Source organism: Anser cygnoides, chromosome 11 (assembly GCF_040182565.1).
Source record: "Anser cygnoides isolate HZ-2024a breed goose chromosome 11, Taihu_goose_T2T_genome, whole genome shotgun sequence".
Classification (NCBI taxonomy): domain Eukaryota; kingdom Metazoa; phylum Chordata; class Aves; order Anseriformes; family Anatidae; genus Anser; species Anser cygnoides.
Genome location: NC_089883.1, coordinates 1459253 through 1481213, shown reverse-complemented (window position 1 = coordinate 1481213; position 21961 = coordinate 1459253). Strand labels below are relative to the sequence as shown.

General features: G+C 42.5%; 1 protein-coding gene across 17 annotated transcripts in view; it reads left to right on the top strand.

The window, feature by feature from the left end:
• Positions 1–21961, top strand: part of LOC106043658 (uncharacterized) — a 23442-nt gene extending 1481 nt beyond the window's left edge. For 2 of the 17 annotated variants that reach the window (XM_067003510.1, XM_067003504.1), the window contains exons 3-7: positions 80–14355; positions 14566–17866; positions 19334–19371; positions 20764–20830; positions 21266–21961. In XM_067003510.1, the coding sequence (XP_066859611.1) occupies positions 17815–17866; positions 19334–19371; positions 20764–20830; positions 21266–21732 (624 nt within the window). In that variant the 5' untranslated portion in view covers positions 80–14355; positions 14566–17814 and the 3' untranslated portion in view covers positions 21733–21961. Of the gene's footprint in view, positions 1–79; positions 14356–14391; positions 17867–19333; positions 19372–20763; positions 20831–21265 lie in introns of those variants that run through there. The other 15 variants (XM_067003514.1, XM_067003513.1, XM_067003512.1 and 12 more) reach the window with 15 other exon arrangements.

Genomic DNA, 21961 nt, shown 5'->3' with positions numbered 1-21961 from the left:
AGGATGTAAACTTTACAAAGCTTTAGGAGCTCTGCATCAGAGTGAATTGTATTTTAGCTCTGTTTTAAATTCTTTACAGGTGGGAACAAAGGTGGCCCCTGGGCTGAGGCTCCACAAAGGAAGGTCTGATCTGGAGCTTGGTTTAAAGGCACAGGTGAAGATCTTTGGAAAAGAACTTTCATCATGGAAACGGTGCCTATAAGTATTAACTAAATCTTTATCATGGGGGGGAAAAATGAGTTTCTGAGAGTCGAGAAATGCTTCTCTTTTTTTTCCTTTTACTTCCTCGCAAGTAAAAATGTTTTCGTTATAAACTGCCCCCCTCCAATGTATCAGGGGAGACTTATTCAAAGTTCAAAACCAAAGAGAAATGTTTAAAGCTGTTGTTTTTTCCCCTCTGCCCCATGCATGCATACCTTGCTTGTATTGCATAGGTTTTAGAAGTCTTGAAAACTGCTGGAAGAACTAAAAATGCATGGGAAGTATTCCAAAGGTCAGATATCGAAGTGTTCTCTCGCAGTGGTACATGCGTTGTAACTAACATCTTTGCAGAGTATAGATTTTATTTTCTTAAAAACAAACAGCTTTAATGCCCCGTCAATTTTGGGTTTTTGCTTTTGGGATATGAGAAAAAGTAAATCTGCTTCAAAATTGTTATGATTGTGCCATAAGGATTCAGTTTTGTTCTCTCTGTAATAGAGGAAGAATGTGTTACATCTTGATGAAGCAATGCTAAGTCTTACTTGGGGAATTCTTATTGTCTGTTTCTATGAATAAAGCAATCAACTCTATCTGTTCTAGATGCTGTTGATTAGAAATACTGCCTACTGACAAAATGTGTGAAATCCTGTCTTGTCAGAGTCCTTGTCAGAGCTGAGCAGCAAAAGTGATCTGAGCTCTGCTTACGATGGTGGGAAACTAGTCTTGAGGATCCCTGGTCAGTCTCCTGTTGGAAGATGAAAATATTCCCTGTTCTTACCTGTATCTTCTGGCTTTTAAAGTTCGGGTACAAAAAAGTTAGTATTTTGATGAATCACTGTAATCCTTACAGTTAATATTTGATAATACGTGAACCACAGACAAAGTCAAATGTCTTTCCAACTTCTTTGTGGCTCAAAGTAATGTGTTGTTAATTATATGACCAGCAAATTCTAAATACAGGTTTACCCGTAAAAGCTGATCACGTGTCAGAATCCTGGGCCAAAATCTAAAATGCTAAAGATGTTTACTCTAGGAGAAGCTGTTCAGTTGTTGCCGAGCCTGAGTTAAGTCTTCGTGAACTTCTGTATGATTATCTTCTAGGTATTTTCTGATCTAGCATTAAAAACTCGGTAGCGTAACTAGATTTGTCCAGTTAGGTGATTTCATCCAGATTTTCTGTTTGCTATGGATGGTTTCCCCCTCCCCCTTTTTTTTTTTAAAGCATGAAATACTGTTATATCCATCCTATATTAACAAAAGTTTTATACGAAGGGTTACTGTACATTACGTGTATGCATTACACAGAACCCAGAAGGATTTCCCATGTCTGTAATATCGTTGGATAGTTGAGCATTTGCTAAAATGAGCTGCTGATTGTTCTTTTGCCTCTTATAATACTCCTTTGTATATCTGCTGGTATCTTGTTTGTTCCTGTTGCATCTACACAATACATTCCTTCATGCTTTGTGTAACATCTTCAGTCCTGTTTTTGTATGTAGATACAGCAACATGAAAGAGAAAATTCTGTTCTTAAATTCTCCCTCTTTCTGCCCTTATTTCTCCACCCCCAACCCGTCCAGTGTAGCTGGAAAATGGGTCATTAAGGGGAATTGAGAGCAATATTGATCACCGGTATCCGGAGTTCTGGGGTAAAGGGACAAAAGCGAGCATAGGGAAACGATACGTGTGTTCTGTCAACATAAATTTATGCTTTGAGACTCTTTAAATCAATATGGGAGTGCTATAGGTAGGAAAATAAATGAAGACATCAAGTTGTTGGCTAAAAAAGCACCAAAGCTCGCTGCTGTTGTAAGAGGCTTGGATGCTGGTGTTGTGCCTTTTGTCTCTTGGTTGTTTAAATTTCTCCTAACAGTGGTTAGCAATGTGCAAGCAGAGTGCTCAAGTCTAAACCAGAAGTGTTTTTGTCTAATATTATTTGCTCTCTTCTTTTTTTCTTTTTAATGTAATCACTCTTTTGAGTTAGGCAAGTTCAAAACAATATATCTTCCAGTGCTGACTGCTGGGACTGTTGTATAACTCCTCTGGCATATGAGTGATTCCCATTGATTTCTGCGCTAATTGTTTGCAAATGTTACATTTTTTTTTTGTCACAATATTCTGTTTTCTAGCAATGTTTCAAGTAAGAGATAAGAACTGAAGAAAGGTAATTTAAAGCCAAGTATTTAATGGGAAGTAGTTGTTTTAAGCTACCAGATTGAGAAGAGATGAGTACTTGTTGCATCTCAAAACTGGCTTTGTTCCCCAACCTCCCCAAGCTTAACGTAGACTGTTCCCTCTCGTTTTGTTTGCACAATATCAGGCATACCAGTGGAGCCTAGAAATTCATAATATTTAGCAGGACGACGAAAGAAATCAAGTTTCACACACTTTTGCTGATTTACAGCCATAGGCAGATCAGTATGTACCCATAAACCTTCCATAACTTGTACACCATTTTTTAGAACAGTTTTCTGTAGGTCTTTCTGCAACCATTTTTTCTCCAGTTTCTGGCTGCCAAATATGTTTTTTCTTTATTGTCAAAGCCAGTTGTTGGGCTTGTGCTAGTAGGAGAGGGTTTAGATGAGCTTCACAGGTGCATTTAGCAGCAGGTACATCGCATGTTTTCTCTTTTTGTGGAAAGAACACTTAATGAATACTCTTAAGTTTATCCTTCAGTGTTCGACAGGTGATCAAGCTATTTATTCCTCGTGTAAACTGGTGTATTTCTCTGCATTTCTTTTCTGAAGCATTAAGCATTTTATTCTGCAGGTAGGCTGACATCATTACAAATATGAGCTTTATGTCTTTGATACTTCGTATTACTGCAAGAAAGGTTCCTGTACAGAGTTTAACAAATGTTGTTCAGTTTGTGAAGAGCAATGGTTCCAGTTTTTGTATACTTATTACTTGGTTTGTACATAAATATTCAGCCATTCCAATTGCTGTTGGTCTTCCTTTTCCAAGCTGTCCTGTCCATAACCAACTTCAAAAGTCTTGTAAAATCTCATGAGTTAGGCATTTATAAGCTAAAAATATTAGACTTTCAGGATAATTTGGGAGGGAAAGACATGTATAATATGGATTGAAGACGTAGCATAGCTTTGTAGTCAAATGAGTAGGCCGTGCAGCTTCCCTGGGTCATTTGTGGAGAGTCAAAGTGCAATAACTTCTTAGTTGTGATGTGGGGGGTTAAAAATAAAATCATTTATATTTTTAAGCTGTCGTAAATCTGTGTGTTGATCAGCAGAGAAGCAAGAAAAGAACTCGAGAGATTCTCGCACCATCCCAATAAAACTCCTTTGCAAAAGTTGGTGAACTCGGCTGTGATATGGTAGAATAAAACACAAAATCAGAGGTAGGAAAGAAAAGTGTCACTTTTTGGTACAAAAAGTTCGAGAATGTGATTATCAAAATTCAAAGCTAAAAATGTGTTAATATATTTTGAAACTAGTGGAAAACTAGGTGAATGATGATGTCAAAATGAAACAGTATAAAATAAAGCTCATTGAAGAGAGCTTGCAGGAGTGATTTAGCAGTTCCTGAAGATGACAAGAGACATTTCGAGAACTCTGAAAATACAAAATTCAGAGATTCTTGTCAAAGCCTGTATCCGTGTGTGTTGGGATAAGAGGAAAGTTTTTGTTCAGCTTTTTTAAAAAAGCAGTTCGAGTTATTTAGAGCAACAAGAACGTCATGTCAGGTGTTCATAAGGCCTGCACACCAAGAGTGAATGCAGTTGAAGCTAAAGGAGTCTTGATCCGCTAGGACTTACCATAGATAACTTCAGGAGCATTTGACCAGTTCTACTCTATTCATGGGGAGGAAAAAAGGAAATGTACTTGCAGTTTTTATACTTTGCTGAATGATTAGGTTTTGATTTAGCAGAAGTACCTCAGAAGAGCAGAGTCTGTTTTTTTTCTTGCACTCAAAATAAGAAGCACCTACTGTAGAAAGAGCGTATTGTATGAAATTTGCTGCAGTGGATGTGAGAGCTTTCAAGTCTGACAGTTTAAGTAGCGAAGATGAAAGTGAGGACAGTTCTTGGGCAGGGGACTTCAAGAGGAATGTGATTCATGGGACGCAGTGACTAGCGTAATTACCAGTGCAGCTGCCGTAGTAACTTCTGCCAGTACTAAAAAAAACAAAACCTGTCATGCCCAGTGCTCTATTGGTCGTAGTGTAAATGATAAAGATGGGAGCAGCGGCATAATGCCTTGTTCCACTTGCCAACTTCAGATCGCCGCACGCGGATGGAGCTATTTCTGCTGGGTTTCAAATTGGCATAAAACCTTCACAGGATTTCCTAAAGTGCTTAGGCTGGGGAAGTCTGCTGGAACTGGAGGTAGTGAGATTTTCTTTCCTTTTCTGTAAAGAATAGTGAAAGGGCAGAGATTCAGAGGGGTTGAATGAATCTGATAATGGGTAGTACCTGGCAAATTCAGGCAAGAAAAAACAAAACACTTAAACACTTTTAATTCCAATGTTTTCAATACATAAGGTTTTATTTCAGTAATTAATTCATCTGTTTTGATGTTGTATTAGATAGGGCTTTTCAACTTTTCTCTGTGATAGTACTTTCTTTTAGTTATTATTTAATATTTGAAAGGTCTGACCTGTAGTTCAATATTTGCTTCCAATTTGGCTGAATGAAATATTTCAGACTTAATCCAAAATATCATTTGGGATGAAGAGCTCTTGAAAAATTTGGAGGGAAGAACGGGAAGGAATGTTCTGCCAGACTCAGGCTTCCTTTTTATTTAAATTTCTAGATCAAGTGAGGAGAAAGACATTACTGAAGAGTGAGGGAATTCTGTTATATTAACCACGGAACATTTTCTCTCGCTAACACAAGTTGTCAAAACTCACTTCTCCAGCACTCAGAGAATTTCTTTAAGTGCGATTTCCATTTTAAAATGTTGAAGTGGATTGCTAAAGGTCATGGATCAGTCTAGCATCAAAGGTGGGTCTAGAATTCTGGAATGCTGATTTTTGTAGTCAGGGCAGTCTCTGTTTAGCTGCCTGGCCCCAATGTTGCGTTAGCAGATCTTAAAATTTCACCTGTGCAGTATAAATAATCATTGTCCTGTTTAAGAGAACACTTAGCTTCCTAAGCTGTTCTTAGAGCACGTAGCTGTTCTGAGCATCAGCTATAAAACAGGCAAACTTCATGATTTCATTCAGTCTTCATTATCCTTGTCAAAGAATTTCTAGATGTTTTTTTTTCCTGCCTTTAATTTGCCTATCATTCCATTTTTGTCATTTCCACCTCCTGTTTCTTAAAAACTTGTCTCCTTCAGCTTGTTTGGCATTCTTGAGCAAAGGCATTTGTAGCTTGATTCAAGAAAGAGGTGAAGAGGGAATCACAAGTTCCTGTACACAAAATTATCGCACGATTGTTACTTAATTCATGAAAATGTTCTGGAAAGATTCCTCGCTGTTGTCCTTGTTGACTGATGGTACCAGTTCTACGGACTTAAATCCAGGCACAAGGGGAGTCCTACAGTAACGGTGCAGGGCTGAGCTCTGTACAGCAAGAGGAGACCCTTGTACCTAAGCACCTCCTGTCTGCCAGCAGAGTGACGGACGGTAAGTGGTGTAGTTCTGTAGCTTATACATCCAGCACGCGTATGTATGCACTGGGGTTCGGCCCTAATAAAGTGACCTTTTTATGGAAGCTGTATTGCATATGTTCTTTGTCATAGGTTGCTATCGGTTTATGGAGAGTCTCGTGGCAGTTGTGAAAATGCCATTAAAAATTCAGATTCTCATTTTGTCTGAAGGTTGTGGTTGGTTTTTATATCTGACAGTGAAAACACCAAGCCTGAAAATGGTAGTTTAGACTTTCCCATGCATTCTTTGAGTCTTTTTCCAGTATGGAAAGCAAGGCTAAAACAGACTTTTTTTAATTAAAATCCCCTTTCAAAGCCTATGAAGTAAGTACAATTTCTGATGGTGTAAAAGGAGATCGGCTCGTCCCAGAGCTGATTTTGTTTTCCTCCCCGATTAGGTCTTCTCCAAAGGCAGATAACAAGTAGACTAGAGTAATTCCTTTGGAAGGGGCCTACAAAGATACTCAAGTCCAACTGCCTGACCACCTCAGCGCTGGCCAAAAGGTAGAACATACTACTGACTTTAATAGTAAGTTGTTCTGCTTCTTTTACATTAGGGAAAAAAAACCAAAAGTCAAGATATATAATGTTGCATGCCCACTTTTTTACCCAATTAAATAAATAATTCAACTGTTAAACTCCCAGGTCAATCACAGGTGGCGACAGGATATGAAACTTGTTTTATGCGTCTATATGTTTTACCATACAGATGTATAAAAAGCTCTCTGAAAGAGGATTTTGCAATTCTTCTAATGGCTCAAAACATCACTGAGGGAGAGAGAAATCTGACCAATGGACCGATAACTGCAAATAATACCCATGAAATGTACAAACTAGGAGGAAGACTTGAACCTTTCTTGTAGATGGGTAAATTGAGATGAAGTAAGTGACGTGCTCATCATGTGGTAAACCTAGATACATCAGAACTTGCAGATCTGAATTGACTGTAAAGTTCCTATACAGCCAAAAGTACTTGGTGGTGCTTGGACACGCAGGCTGGTCTTTGTATGCTGTGTCTCCTGCCAGGTCTATGCCCAGTTGAAAAGTAGCTGCATCTATTTTTATAAGACCTGCATGAAGAAAATGAAAAGTTAATTTAACAAATTGAAGACTTGTGCTAGAATATGTGGGTGTTTTCTTTGTTCAGAGACAGAGTAAAAGGGGAGGAAGCGAATTCTGTAGCCGGGAAGTTATCAAAACCAAGGTAATTCTAAAGATGAAGTAGAAGGGCCCCTTTAGAAACCTATGAAGGAAGATTCTTGTGTATCTACACCATCAGTGCCTTTAAGGTGGAAGTGATCTACTGGAGTAAGTGGAATGAATTGGTGCAGAAGAGGAGGCTGAATACAGCGTGGATGTGGTGGCCTGGCTCATCTTGTGGATGGAATTGCTGCCATTGACTTCACGAGCACTTTGGTTTTGGCTCGTAAGCCGCTTACAGCTCCGCTTCTGCAGTGAGGATAAAGAACAATCAGCAAGTTTGTACAGAAGCTGCTGGTAGACATCAGCAATGAGATCTAGCCTAGCGTTTAATTAAAACTTAAATAGATTATTTTTTTCTGGAAATATTTGAGAATCCTAATCCTGTGGTGGTCACATTGTGGTGTTTTCCCTCCTAGGTGGGCATGAAGCTTCTGGGCAGCAAAAGCAGGAGTTTTACAAGTACTCTGTGCACTTTGTGTCCTCTAAGGCTGTAATTCAGCTGTGTCTCATGTCTGCTGAAACAATGGGAGCTACAGGGGTGAAGTGGGACTTGGATAAGTGGTGCTCAGTTTTACTTCAGTCGAGGATGGGGTGCGGGTCCCTACCTCCTTCCTTGTGGGAAGAGGACGCTAACGGGGTGCTCCATCCACCGCTGCGGTGAGTGGAGGCCTCCACAGGGAGATAAGGCTTAGTATGCTTTCCCAGTGAAATATATTACACATTTGTTACTTTCTGGGTAACAGCCAAATCATTTGTTGTCCCTCCCCACACACACTTCCATTTATAAATGAAGCTTTCAGTCTTTTGAATGTCATACAAGACTGTTCAAAACCAGACTTGAGCAATTGAAATTCAATTAGTTCAATCAGAGCAATTCAATTGACACAGCTGAGTTCTGTGATCCGAACAAAAGATTTTGCTTTAATTGTGTAGGAATATATAAATGCTGATATGATTGTCTTGTCCCCAGCCCTCCAGAAGGACTAATGCATTTTCAAGTTTACTGGCACACACCACGTTTTGCTACTTGAGGTTTATGTGGTGCCTTAGCCTTTCGTGAAATTGGAGGTCCGCTGGAAAACAAAAGAAGCGTGTTTGTTTCTTGTGGGCAAACCCGCTGAATGCTGGGGTTTAACATGTAACACTGCTAAATTTGGAAAGCGGCTCGGTCATCCGTTCTGTCTTGAGACAGACGATCTTGTAATAGCCATTTGCAGATGATATTTCTGATGAATCATTTGAGGTTGTGATTCACAGCTCAACCGAAGTGATGTTACATTACAAGTTAATTTTTTAACTTTATCTCAGAGCCTAAAATGTTATGATGGCTGCTTTCCTGCATCTGCACTTGTCAGTCTACAACGTACGGTGGGGTACAAAGGCAACACAAACATGTTTATTCCTTGACCAAGATTCTCCACTACCTCGAAGCAGAGGTTTCTTTACTCATCTTGCTTCTCCCACAAGCAATCACATTCTTAGACCTCTGTTTTCCTGTGGTATATGTGACTGGTGGCCACCAGTGGTGTTTTTTTTCCTCACCTTCCTAGATGTTTCTTTACCATGTCATATTTGTCCCTCTTTGGGTTTTTATAGGCGATTAAAGACCGGAGTAAGTCATCTTGATTCCTGTTTTTTGCATGAGCATGAAACTAGTGGTCGTACCAGCAGTTCTGGTGTTACCTAGTTCTGTTTTCTGTCAGAAGTTAAAATCTCATGTTGTTTTTCTGAAATTGTCTGTGTAAATGAAGCATCAGCTTATGCATCACGTAATTAAAGTGGAGATTCTCATCTTCCTCTGCCAGTCCTCCTTCATCACTGTCTCAGGCACAGCAGATGAAACAGCCTTATTTGCTTATCATGCAAATTCAAATCAGGCATCGTCTTTGAAATAAGATTCTCTCTAATCCTCAATAGCGTTGTCTCAACTTCCATATTTCTTCCTGTGTGAGATTTTAGAGATGAGGTCCTTGGCCATCTGCACATGTAAAACTTCTGCAATATTTCACCAGCTATTTAATCACTCCTTCCAATATTGTTTTCTCTACCTTGACAGATTTCATCGTGTGTTGCATCCTCACCGAGTGGTGTTGCGGAGGGTGTTGCGCAGGGTGGTGGTTTGATATTGCATCCCTTTCTTGTGCTCTGCTCTATTGCTTCAAAAAGGAAGTATTTTTCCTTGCATCAGATCCCAGACTGCTTGACACAGTGTGCCAGCCTCCGTTGTCTGCCTGTTGCTTTTAGATCGTTACTTTCATACAAGGAGTATCGCCTAAACAACCCATAACCTTCCTCTACTATAACGAATTGCAAAGGTCCTCAGTTATTTGTTGATGTGTCGTTGGGACCATCAGTGCTGTCTTGATTTCTCTTTGGGTCTCCCTACCTGCCTGTTCTGCTGTTGACTCTCATGTCACATTTTTGTGCCCGTTACGGAATTTCTCTTGCATGTTTATTCTGTCCCAGGACTTGACATGAGTCAGTGGCTAGACTTTATAGACATGATAGTAAAACAAATAAATAATGATGGAATATGAAATAATCAGACATAATAATTGACTCACAAGTATGGAAGGTGATCTAGTTCGTAATTCCATTCAGGGCAGGGACAGCCACACTTAATGTTCTTCCTAACAGATGTTTATGTGGGCTGCTTTGGAGGTACGTGGTATTGAAATGGCTGCTCCCCAATAATTTGCTCCATTACCTTGCCATCCTTGCTAGTCATGATGTCTGACCTGAATCTTCCTTGCTGCAGCGTAAGCCCATTATTTTTCATGCGGGCCATGAAAGGAAAGAAGGTATTTCCTTTTGTTGTTGTTGGCGTTTCGTTTAAAGTACTTACAAGCTTCATGGCCTTTTTGTTAGGGCAACTACCTCCGTTTCTCCAGTCTTCCTCGTACTTGTTTCCAGCTTTCTGTAGGCTCTGTTAGGCAGACCTTCGTAGGGCTCAGCATTCCAAAGCTGGGTGCTGTACTCCGAGTGAGACCTGGGTTATATTCGTCTTTGATCACCATAAAGTGCAGCGCTGCTGTCATACTGAATAAATAACCGCTGTTGACTCACGCTCACCTTGTAATTTCACTCTAACCATTACATTTTCTTTTTCCTGCGGAGTTTCTGCACAACGTTCGTGGTTGAAGTGGCAGTAATAGTAAGTAGCTGCAGGTTTTTCCTCAACAAGGATCCAGGTCCGGACGGTCAATATGTTAATGCAAAACTATTACTAGAGGGACGTGTGATCAGCATGAGGAAGCTGTATGACTTCAAACTGGAAACGCAACTGGAAAAGATGCTGAGGCTGTTCGGAAGTCCCTGGTGGGTATCAGGCATCTAATTTTTTTCGTGGTGCTTTGGATTTACCCTTGCAGTAACAATATCTGTTACATCAAATGGCATTACGTCTGACGTTTATCCCCTCGGTATGTAAAGGGAGGAATTTTATCCCTTTTCAACCTTTGCTTTTGTGAGCGTGAACAAGTGAAGTACCTGTGTACTTGATGAGATCCATTACAAAGATAATCTTTAGTTGTTGTTCTCTTGACTTGTTCCTTTCTAACAAGAATAATTAGATTTTTTACTCACTTTTCTTAACTGTTTCATACTGGGTGTCGCTTACGATGTGAGGTATCCCATTTCATTGCTGAATCTTGAACTTTAGAGACAACATAAAGAAGCGTAAGTATTTCAGGCGATGCTTTGAAGAGTGACTCTTCAGGCCAAGTGGCTGAAATCTGTCCACAGGATCCCAGGGTGCTGTGATGGATGAGGAGCAGCCTATGCCAACGCTGGGCCATGCAAAATCTCCCGAGGATTCTCAGACTGAAAACAATGCCAGAGGGGATAGAAAAAGTTCTGGACAGAGAAAGAGGGTTTCTTATTATTAATCGCTATCCACGTTGAGTGCAATACTACTATTCTGGGCCTCGGAAAATGACATGCTATTTTCCTTTCCTTTTAAATATGACAAAAGCAAAGCCTAGGACTAAGTGGTGGATATTAAATATTGAATATTCCACAAAGATTTGTCATCTGCTAAGCAGAAGATGACTTTCCTCCAAAAAGAAGCAAGCTGGCTAGGCACTATATATTTGTTTTGTTTTTTTTTCCACATAGGTCGTGTATTCCCATTTCTGCTTAAGCTAAATTAACAGTTGGGTGAATGGAAGCACTTCCCCTTAACAGAAATGCCCTTACAAAAACCAGTAAGTGATTTAATCAAGTGAGTTTCACTGAGTATTCACAGTTCACCCTCTTGTGTGCTAGAGTTCAGCGTTGTACAAACAGGATCAGAAATTCTTTGCTTACCTAGCAGCAAATTGGCTGCTTAGTCAGATATGCACAGCACAGTGGTGAGCATACAATGCTGAAAGAAAGTTTGGATAATTTAGCTTTCTTTTATAGTGCCATTTGTTGCGGGGTCAGACTTTTCAGATAATAGCTGTACAAAGTGCCTCAGCATGCTGTGTGTCTTCTGAATGAGGCTCAGAACGCAGATCTTTGCGCTGGAATGTGCGGTTGGAGATGAGCTAGGGAAATATTCAGAGGCTTTGAATGTTATTACTGCTTATGTGCTGCGTTATTCTTTTTGAAAATTCCCAGAGCTTGCAATATGTTGTGTGTATATACATAAAAACCCCGTGAGGGGAGGAATAAAATACATTTTTCTTTCTTCCCTCCATACCTCATGAATAGCTTCTTTTCCTGAAAACCGAAAGTGATATAACCTTGTTTATTTTCTTACATCCACTTGCGCTGTTTTTACAGTCACCTTAAAAATGTTCAGTTTCTGTCACTGTTCTTTAAATATTTGCTTTCCTATCTCTGATAGCCTTATGAGTGGAAATCCATAGGAAATGGATGTTTCTGGTTTATTAACATTTTAAGTTCTAGTAGCTGAAAGATGTAGAAATTACAGCAGTATGATCAAAACGAGTAGAGTTGTATTTTCAAATACGGTATCTGTGCATGCAAATGCTGTGGCCACCGTCCATTTTCTCTAAGGTCAATCAGGCGACCAAAACTTGCGATTGGATTTGTGTGAAATCTGATACAAAAAAAAAAAGTTATGTTTGCAGTTGTGGGATAGCTTAAAACAGGCATCGGAAAGCTGGTGTGAGAGCGTGTTCGTAAGAAGGGCGGGTGTTACCCGGACAGGATCTGTTCCCAAAACACAAAAAGCCTGAATTGGCGTGTGCAGGTATGTGGAGCTGCATTCCAAGTGCGTGTCCTCATCGGCAGTGACCGTGCAAATCGAGCTGCTGGGCGTGCAGATGAGCTCTGCTTGTTCCGCTGTGCCTGCACCTAGCTCCCACGCCAGTTCCGGATAAATGATTATACAGAGGAGAAGTCAAATGGCCCGAGTGTTTTGTATTCGGTAGAACGTTTCTGAACTTAAAAAGCAAACCCACTGAGATATGTGGTTGTGTTTCAAAAGACACATCTCTGCATGCAGGTTACCGAATGTATGGTCTAGTATCAGAAGTTAGTGCAAGGGAAGTCCTGGTTTTTGTGATCTAACTTAATCAACTTTGTTCTGTGAGGTGAAAAGAGGGATTCTGGTATACTGTGTAGGGTGTGTGTTAGAAGTGGCTTTTTGTTCTCTAAAATGAAGACAGTGACTCACCAACTTCTGGGTTTCAGAAACAGCAGCAAAATATCTCCCCCTTGACTTAATCTGCAGCTTGTTCCATCTTTCTGCCTTCCTTCTGTAAATAGCCACGTCTTTTTCAACGTCTTTCTCAACGTCTTTCTCAGCATCTCTGAATGCAAAGGAAACATGGGTGGGACTTTGAGCTGGAAGTAGGAAATAAACTTAAGCCAAGGGAGGTACTGTGTGAAAATACATACAGATATACACATATTTCTGTGAAGGGCTGCTTCTATCACAAATCCACTTTAAAATCATAATGTTGTATTCTCCAGGAATGTATGAACCCCACCAAAGAGGGGGAAGGCAATAAAGGAGGCACAGAAGGATTTGAATTAACCAGGCTGTCCCATTCCAAACCTCAAACGGCAACAAAAGGACTGCTGTGGAATTCTGCGTCTGGATTTCTAGAAACCAGTTTTGTTGATCTTCCATGAATTTAGTAAATACACACCCCAAAACAGACTTGACCTTGTATTTTGCCCGGGGACTATGTGCATAGAGCACAGCATAAGTTTGGCTAGTTATATGTGATTTTCAGAAGTTGAAGGCATTAAGAATAGGGTAGAATTTTTAGTGTACACCAGCTTGGGCCAGGAAGAATTCATATACTGTGGAATCTGGAGGAAAGAAAGGTGGTTTGGGCTCTTTAAATTATAACTTCTATATAATTATGTTCCTAGGACTTTCGCACTGGAGTTTCTCTTTACCCCAGTGCTCCATGATTTGCAAAAGCGTTCTTCAGCAGAAATAACGAGCGTGACTGTTTTGTAATGCTACTGCTAGAAAATGCAGAGGTAGTGTTATTTAGCAGCAGTATCACCTTGTACAAAGTTTACCATTCCTCTGATAGTGATCTCTGGCACATACTAGATGCAAAAGACCTGAGAATGACAGGAGCACTAGCCATAGCCCTCGTGTATGAGCAGAGAGAAGGAACAGAGAGAAGGAACAGAGCGATGGAGCAATCCGAGAACATCAAGAGTCCTGCGGGTGTGACCGGTGGCCTCTGGTCCCAGACGGGGGGACAGGTCTAGATCAGGCGCATGCAGTACCTCAGGAAGCACCGATCAGTCCTCAGCAGGCTGTGCAGTGCTCTCGGGAACCTTCTGCCAGTGCTATGTGCTGCTGATCGAGTGATTTTTAACGTGGGTTTCATTGGGGAGAGGTGGTGTCACTCAGCATCCTGCCAGGCAGGTTTAATGAGGTGGAGGTTCTGGGAAAACTGGTGGGACTGGAAGCTGTACTCTCCTAATAGGGAAATGGAGCTGGGCTTCTGAATAAAAAGGGGTTATTTGCCTAATTTCCCTTCAGATGTTCTAATATACACTGGGGTCCAAAGCTAATTCTCTATTTAATTGCTTTTAGTTGGCTAAGACTCAGACCTCAGAGATGGGGGGGGATAGGGGGGAGGGAGCAAACAGTGGCCTGTGGGTGGGAAACCAGGTAAGGAATAAACTTTGGATTTTTTCAATTCCTTCTAAAATATTTTTTTCTGTTGTTGTTGTTGGTCTGCGTTTATTTTTCTGCCAGTTGTCTCATTCCTTTGTGATCTATTTATCTGTATGGATATTTCTCAGAAAGCAGCTGTTCTGTTTGTGACATAAAACAGAATGGGAGGAAGAGCTTCGTGACATCACCTCTTACAAATCCTTTCCCCCATGGCTTAAAAACAAGATGAAAATTGCCCAGGTTTACAGAAATATGACTTTTATTTATTTGTTCATTTATTCTGTTGGGAGACGGGGGGGGGGGGGCTGTCAGCTCTGGAAATTCTTGCTTGAGAGGGCAGGGATTTAAGTCTCAGCCAACATTACTTCTCCCTAGGTATTTGAGTTAATGAACATAAATAGAAACCAGATAATTTTAAGACACCTGTGGTAAAGCAATTTCCTTTTGCAGATCAAATTTTGCTACCATCTCTCTGATTTTTCCCTACGTGTACCCCAGAGGAAAGTAAACCTCGGCGTCCAATGCGAGATCTCAGCAAGCAGGAGAATACTGCTCCTTTTAACGAACTGTAACTGGTTATACCCTGAAAACAAAAGAAAAAGTGTATGGGGAACATTCACAGCCTTAATTTTAAAAAAAAAATCTTTCCTGAAATAAATGAATTTGGAATGTTTTCTCTGAGCAGCCTGACTTTTCCTTTAGCTGTGCATGTCTGATACCTGTTCTGTAGGCTGTTTTTGTCCTAAACCTTCCAGATATTTATTGTCCAAAGCCTTCTAGATATTTAAGATCTCATTCTTGAAGGTACCACGTGTGAGATGCTTCACCCAGCAGTTCTGAGGGTACATCTGAACCTGAAACTCGATGCAGGTCTCGGCGTTTGCATTAAGAAACCTTCAGCCGCTGTTGAGAGCGGGGTGCCCGCGGTCTGCAGGTACCTTATGGTCAAGCTGTTTCAGGTCGTGCTGTAGCCAAACAGCCTGGTGATGCTTTGACACAGGTAGTTGTCGTTCTGGTAAGCTGCTTGTGGCTGTGAGTGCTGTGTTTTCAGGCAATTATTGTGCTTGTCTTGTCTTTCTGTAGGCCCTGTCTACCAGGTAGTACTGGCTGTTTCTCCTCTTTTTTTGTCACTGTATGGACCTTTACTCCGCTCCTCCACTTTTAACTTTGGTTTGGTTAAAGCCCCAAGAGTGTATTTTTGTACCTCAGCAGTTAACTGACTTTATGAACTGTCAATATTTATACAAATGTAATTACACTGATACTGGCAAGCTTTATCAATTAACGATATTTATTTCCAAACAGTTGTTTCAGTATAATATCTGTGCGTAGCCGTACCTTCACTTTTGCTAATTATACTGTATTAGGAAGGTGGGATGTGTTTTGTAAGGCGCATCATTATATTGCTTTCCTTCCTCAAGAATGAAAACTGAGGAGTTGGTATGAGATACTGTAGGGAAAAAGTGGGTGTAAAGAGACTTACTTACTTTTTCGGTTGGGGGAGAAGGGGGCTACAGATTTCAGGGAAGAAGCATGCTTGACAGGCCATTCAAAGAGAGTTTTAAGTGTACTGTAATCCAAAAACAAAGTTAAAGCAACGTGCAGAGTGAGTGTTTTCATTTGCTTAGTTCTGCAGTATCAACTTTTCATCCTGATTCCTTTTTTCTTTAAATCTAAATACCTAGCATTTGCCCGGAACAGAAGTCCTGTTTTAACATACGTGCATTTCCATCGATTTTTCATGGGACTGCTCACATAAAGTTAAATAGCCACAGAGTGCTATTGAAATCAGCTATGAATTTTGTAATAGGTTAAAAGTATCCAGTCAAACTGTGGATAGTAACTTTTGGGTATAGTGAAATTGTTCATAACTTTTTGGGGGGAACGAGCGTGACTACGTTTCCCTGGTGATTTACAAGGGCCGCAATTTTTAAGGGGCCTTAATTCCCTTTCCAGTTTAAAATTATTCAGAACGCTTCCATAAACCAGCCGTGGCGTTATGCTGGCCATACTGCGATCTAATTAAATATTTACTGTACTTGTATATCTGGTGGCTGAGCCGGGCCCGTGGAAGTGCTGATGCACGCAGCCCTGTGGCGGCGCGGCTGACGGTCCTGAGCTGGCGACCCGACCCCGCGCCGCCCTGGCAGTGGCGCTGCACGTCTTTCATCCCCAGCGCTCTTCTGGCTTGCCTGGGTTTTTATTTCCAAGAACCTCTTGACAGGTGAAGATGTCTGCCTTTGAAGTTCCTCGCAGGGGCAGATTCCCCGCTGGCCCGCAGTTTGCTGCAACAGCACCCGCCTCTGTGTGTTTGGTGCTGTGTCTTTTGCCTCTACTGTGCTCTAAATATTCCTCGTTTAATGAAGTGAAGCTCTTTAATTACTATTTTTCTTTGTGGAATGGCTCGTGGTCCCTTGGTCTTTTGATACTATCAGACTGAAAGGGAGAGGAAAATCCTTTAAACAATTTTCCAACTCCCTCTAGAGGATTTCTTTCCAAGCCCAGAAATAGCTCCACAGTGGGAGAAGCGGAGCGCTCAGTCACCGCGCCTGCACAGCCAGGTTTCAGTCCAGATTATATCTTTTTCCAGCATCCACAGACTGCTTTTTTTTTTCCCTGTCAGTTCCTGCTAATGTCTCCCTGATTTTATTCCGCCTGGTCTTTAAATATGAATGCTCATGGTCCATTTTTCCTTAGGCAACGCAAGCCTGGCATTCTCTGCCGAGGGATCCCTCTGCAGTCATCGCTACCTGGAGCATGGCTGTTCTCGTGGTGTGCCAATTCCCCCGGACCAAACCTTCTGAGACTGTCCAAGTAGAAAGCTGAATTTTAACACCTCGTAGCTGCCTTCTCTCCCATCACGACATTGACATTTTAATGTCTGTTGCGCATAGCAACTTGTTTTCATGACGGCGTCTTTTCCCCTTTCGTGCCCGTAAGTCGCTCGCGTTGCTGTAGCAGTCCTTTGCCGCCCGTTGTGTCGTGCCACAACCGCTGAGAAGCACTGGTCAAGTTGAACAGGCCGATGGGGCTGCTTTGCAAAGGTCGCAGGAAAAGGGGAGACCTTTTTATTAGGGCCTACTGATGTGGTCCCTCTCGGAAAGGTGCTCACGTCGGGTCTGGTCTGTGAAGAAAAATGTCCCAGGGTACCCCGTGAGCGTTTCTGTTGGGCGTTTAAATGATGCGGAGCTCGTTCCCCCTGTTTCAGGTGCAGTATCTTATTTACCCATTCAATACCTTGCCCCTGTCATCAGGGAAATCTCTTAGGGCGGTCTTGCTAGGGGTAGGAAGAAGCCGTCCCAGGCTTTCTTGGTTCCGGACTCTTTCAGCCTCTTCTTGCCAAGCGGCTGCGGGTGAGGGCTAAGGGCACTAAACCCTTCTCAATCAGATACAGGCTGCAGCCACCTCTTGCTCACCTCCTTGTGTCCTAAAGGAAACGCTAACGGGACCCAGCACCCCAAAAGCAGCAGCTGATGATGCCCAGCACCGTCTCCTCCGTTTCCCCTGCTTACGGTCCCGGAGGAGCGAATCCCCGTGGGCCCACCTACCGGTGCCATCCGTCCGTCCTCAGCCAGGTGCAGGTTTGGGGCCGTTCCGGCTCTAAGGGTTTTTTTTTTTTTCTCCGCGGCCTAGGTGGGGCCGGGTGCCGGCCCCGGGGGTGCGCAAGGCCCCGAGCGGGTCCCGGCCGTTACCGGCGCCATGGCCGGCCTGCTGCCGGTGCTGGGCCTGCTGCTGGTGCTGCTGCCCCGCGGTGAGTGGGGCCGGGAGCGGGGGGGGGGAGCCCGCTGGGAGCCTGACCTGCACCCCCAGGCCCCGAGTGCCCTCGGTAAAGGCAGGGCGAGGCTGAGCAGAGCCGTCCTTGCCCCGCCGAAGCCGTGCATGGTGGGTGGAGGAGTGCCTGGGAGCGACGGTGAATCCGTGTGCTTACACGGATTCGTGTCCTGCCTGGTGCGGGGTGAGGGTTGGCCCTCCGTTACATCACGGGGGCCATAAAGGATCCCGACGTGCGCGAATTTAGGGAAGTGGCAGGCCAAAACAGCTCTTGTGCGGCGGTGGCAGCCTGGTGGGGAGCCTCGGGCCGCTCTGCCACCGCGCGAGGTGATGCGAGCCCGGCCCGGCTTCTCCCGCTACTCACGTCTGTAAATTTCATTTTCCTCATCTCGATTCCTACCCGTTTCTCTGAGTTACTCTCATCTCAAAGCGTGCCCTCTGTTTCGCTGGGTTTGGTTACGTCCCAAACCCCGGGCACTCGCTCCGTGACAGCACGCTGCCCGCTGCTGCTGCTGACGGCGAGGGTTTCCATCCGGGCTCTGCCCGGGGTGCTGCGGTCAGACGAGAAGTGGGTGCGCAGCCCCACGGCTGGAAGCTGAGGGCAGGACAGGAGCCGCGAGGATGAGACGGTGCCACGCGTCCGGTAGCCCAGCTGGCAACTCGCACCGCTCCTTCATCCGGCAGTAGCCGATCAGATCTCGTTTTTATATTAGCTTTCATGCGTTTTTCCAAAGCCGCTCTTTTGCGTGGCTCGGGAGGGACCAGCAAGGTTTTCTGTGCTCGCGTAGCCTCACGTAGGCACGTTGCTGCCAGCTTTATTCCTGCTCGCTCTGAAGTCGTTCGGGTGAGCGGGTTATGCGAGGCTGGAGTCAGTCCCCCCAGATAAAGCTCTGCGTTTCTGCGAGTGCTTGAACGCTTTGAATTATGTACCTGGGGAATTACGAGGGCAGCGTGGCGCTGGGAGAGGAAATCCGTCACGTTACCTAGAAGGTCAATAACAAGGCTCTGCAGGATTGTGTTGTAGGTGCTTCACTAGATAGGGAACTCTGGTGTGGTGTCTTCGGTAAGAGGCTATGTGGGAAAACCATTTCGTTTTCTCTTTGTTTTTAGAGGCCCTGATCCTCTGAAGCAAATTCGAGTTTCATGGGAGAATGCGTGTTTCGGAAAAAATCTGTACAATTTCCAGAGGACTTGTTGGGAAAAAAAAAAGTACCCCATTCATAAAAAAATAAATAAAAAAAGAACCCGGCCTTTTCTGTGCTTTCACCGGCGAGCTGTGCAGCTTTCCTTTACCAGAGCTGCTTGTGACATGGCAACTTCTGTGCAAAGCAGAAGATTACAAACTACAGAGAACAGCAGATTCAAGCCTGTGTATCAAACCGACATCACATTGCTTGTGTTTGTGTTGAGTGACTGATTATGTCTCTAATTTCTTTTTTTCTTTTAGCATCGCAGCATAATTTCAGGAATCCGAAACACGTAAAGGTAATTTTAATGAGGGGGATTTGAAACATGAATGTCGTTTTGTGTATTTGTGCTCACAGAGTGGCAGGGATTCTTTGAAGAGAAGAATCTTTCTCATCCCACCTGGATAGACACAATTAGTGACATTCAGGGGTACTTTTCATCAGTGTAATGTCTCTCATTTCTTTTTCCCTTGTCTTAAAGCCAAAGACTTTTCTCATTAGTTACTGACTGTTCTCATGCTGCTGAGTCTACGTGCCAAATTCTTCTGCTCTCAAAACTATCGGGGAGCTTTCCTGTTGATTTTTATGGGAGCGCTGTCAAGGGAGACAAAGGGGAATCCTCATAGGTTCTCAGTGTGGAAAGACTTGGATGAATTTAGTTTTAAAATTTGCAAGGTGGGACCTTTCCTAAAGTTGCTAATTTATTATTAGAGAAGAGCATCTTTTTCACCGAGTGACAAGTTATGAAAAATGTCACTCAGTTTTGATATGGCACACTATTCCAGTGCTAGGATTTTAGTGATGATGTATGAACAATAGTCATACGTTGTTTTCTGATTTCATGATTTTTCAAACTTAATAATGGGATTTCCATGGTTTTCAAAATTGTGTGATATGCTGAGAATTTTGTGACATTTTATTATAGTTGTTAGTGGTGATCTGCTCTGTCCAGGGTTTTAGAATAGCTCTGGGGAGAGAAACTTTGCTGCTTCTGAGATGCAAGTAATTTTTAATAATGCAGTGTGCATTCTTGCAGTTGGAGGTACTCCTCCAAAGTTGTGTTTTCTTAGTTATGCTGTACTCTACAAAAATACTTAGTCTAATGATAAAAGAATATACGGTATACCTGTAGAGCCAATTAGCTTCATAAGAGGCTTTTAAGGCTCGACTATACATTAATTCATATTCAAAGTTTTGCATGTGTGGAAAACTGTATTTCTTGCATCTCGGTATGCAGACCAGATAGCCATTTAGAATCCGCCTGCTGTAATTTTGTCCAAAAAAAAAAAGTAGGAAAGCAAAGTGCAAATTAAAATGTTCAGTTAAGTGTTCATTTTCAAGTTGGATGTAGACATTCTTAAACTTGAAAAAGCCTGTATTATCCCCCACGTAGTGCATGTAGAGGAGAAGCAAATTTATGAGTTGTGATCATGGTAAAGAATGTATTCACAAAAATCCCCTTGTCCTGGTTTGATTACTTCGTTACTAAAAATGGTAACCTTAACTTTGAGTTTCCAGGCCTTTCTAGGCACAGCATGATGATTAAAGATGTCTCCCTCCATCCCACTTTTTTACAGTAGTTTGTCTTAATTTGAGCCTAAAAATTCAGTGGGATAATACAGCAATTAATACTATCGCTTGAATGAGCTGGAAATTCTGATGTGATTAAATTTAGTTTTATATTTGACAGATGATGTTGCATCCATACTCTTCTGTTGAGGTTCCAGCTGAGGACACAGTCGGTGCTACAGCCCGTGGTAAGAACTTTTCCCTTTCACAGCAATGATCCCCTGGAAAACCACGCAGTTCAGCTGCATGCTGAGCAGTAGGACTTACTTCAACCCAAAAGGACTTACTTCAACCCAAAAGTTCTTAAGGAGGGCTTCCTGTGCTCATTGGGACATAAAAAGCTGCAGCTCTCGGGAGCAGCATGGAAAAAACTCCATTTCACTGCAGAGACGGTGTGAACTGGAGAATTCACTGCATTATTCATCCTTCAAGAAAGTAGGGTTACCATCTAGTATGGCAGCACTAATGGATTTTCTTTAAATATAAAGATTATAATTATTCTTGCAAAAGTGCGTTTGTACTAAAGTTTATTTGCGATGTTGAGTGAAGGGTGAGCAAAGCAAATATACATCTGACATTTGCACGAATGCACAAGGTAAAAGCTATGTAATTACCTTTTGCAGCACCTCAAGCAACCCTGTCTAGGACAGAGGCAGAAAAAGAAGAGGAAACCCTGAAGAACCTCGTGGACGTTCTGCATCACGTCATGCGAAACGATCCTTCGCAGGGCGCACTGGCTCCGCGTTCAGCAGCGCCACCCACTCGTAATGATACCATCCATGCTCTTTGGTTAAAAGTATACAAGAAGCATGCTGAGAAGCCAAAAAAAACGGGAAGGGTTGCAATGACAAGAAAACCTACTCCATCGACTATGCCATCAGTTTTGACACTCCAAGCTGACCCAGATTTTTCTGCTGCTTTGTGTGTTTTTGAATCTGCTCAGCTGACAGCAGCACTGGAAGAGCTGGCCTTCATATTGCAAGCTGTTGTTCCAAAGGGGGAAGATAAGATTCTCGATCAGTTAATAAGTGGATTTAGTGAAATCTTTAAAGAATGTTTTAAAAAAAGTGATGCTAAAAATCACAACTAAGTTTGAAACCAAAACCCACTAGCAAAATGTTGAAAAAAGTTGCATTACTGTAAAAAGATGGAACATGGAGTTCTAGCCAAAGTCATCTCGGGAACGATTAAAACGTTATAGATAGTGGTAGGGAATGCATCTGACAGTGTTAAACCCCACATCTCAATGGGCATGTTGAATTGGCTGGGATCCGAGAGCAAAAGCTCAGGCACTAGAAGCAGAGAATTTGCAAAAACAA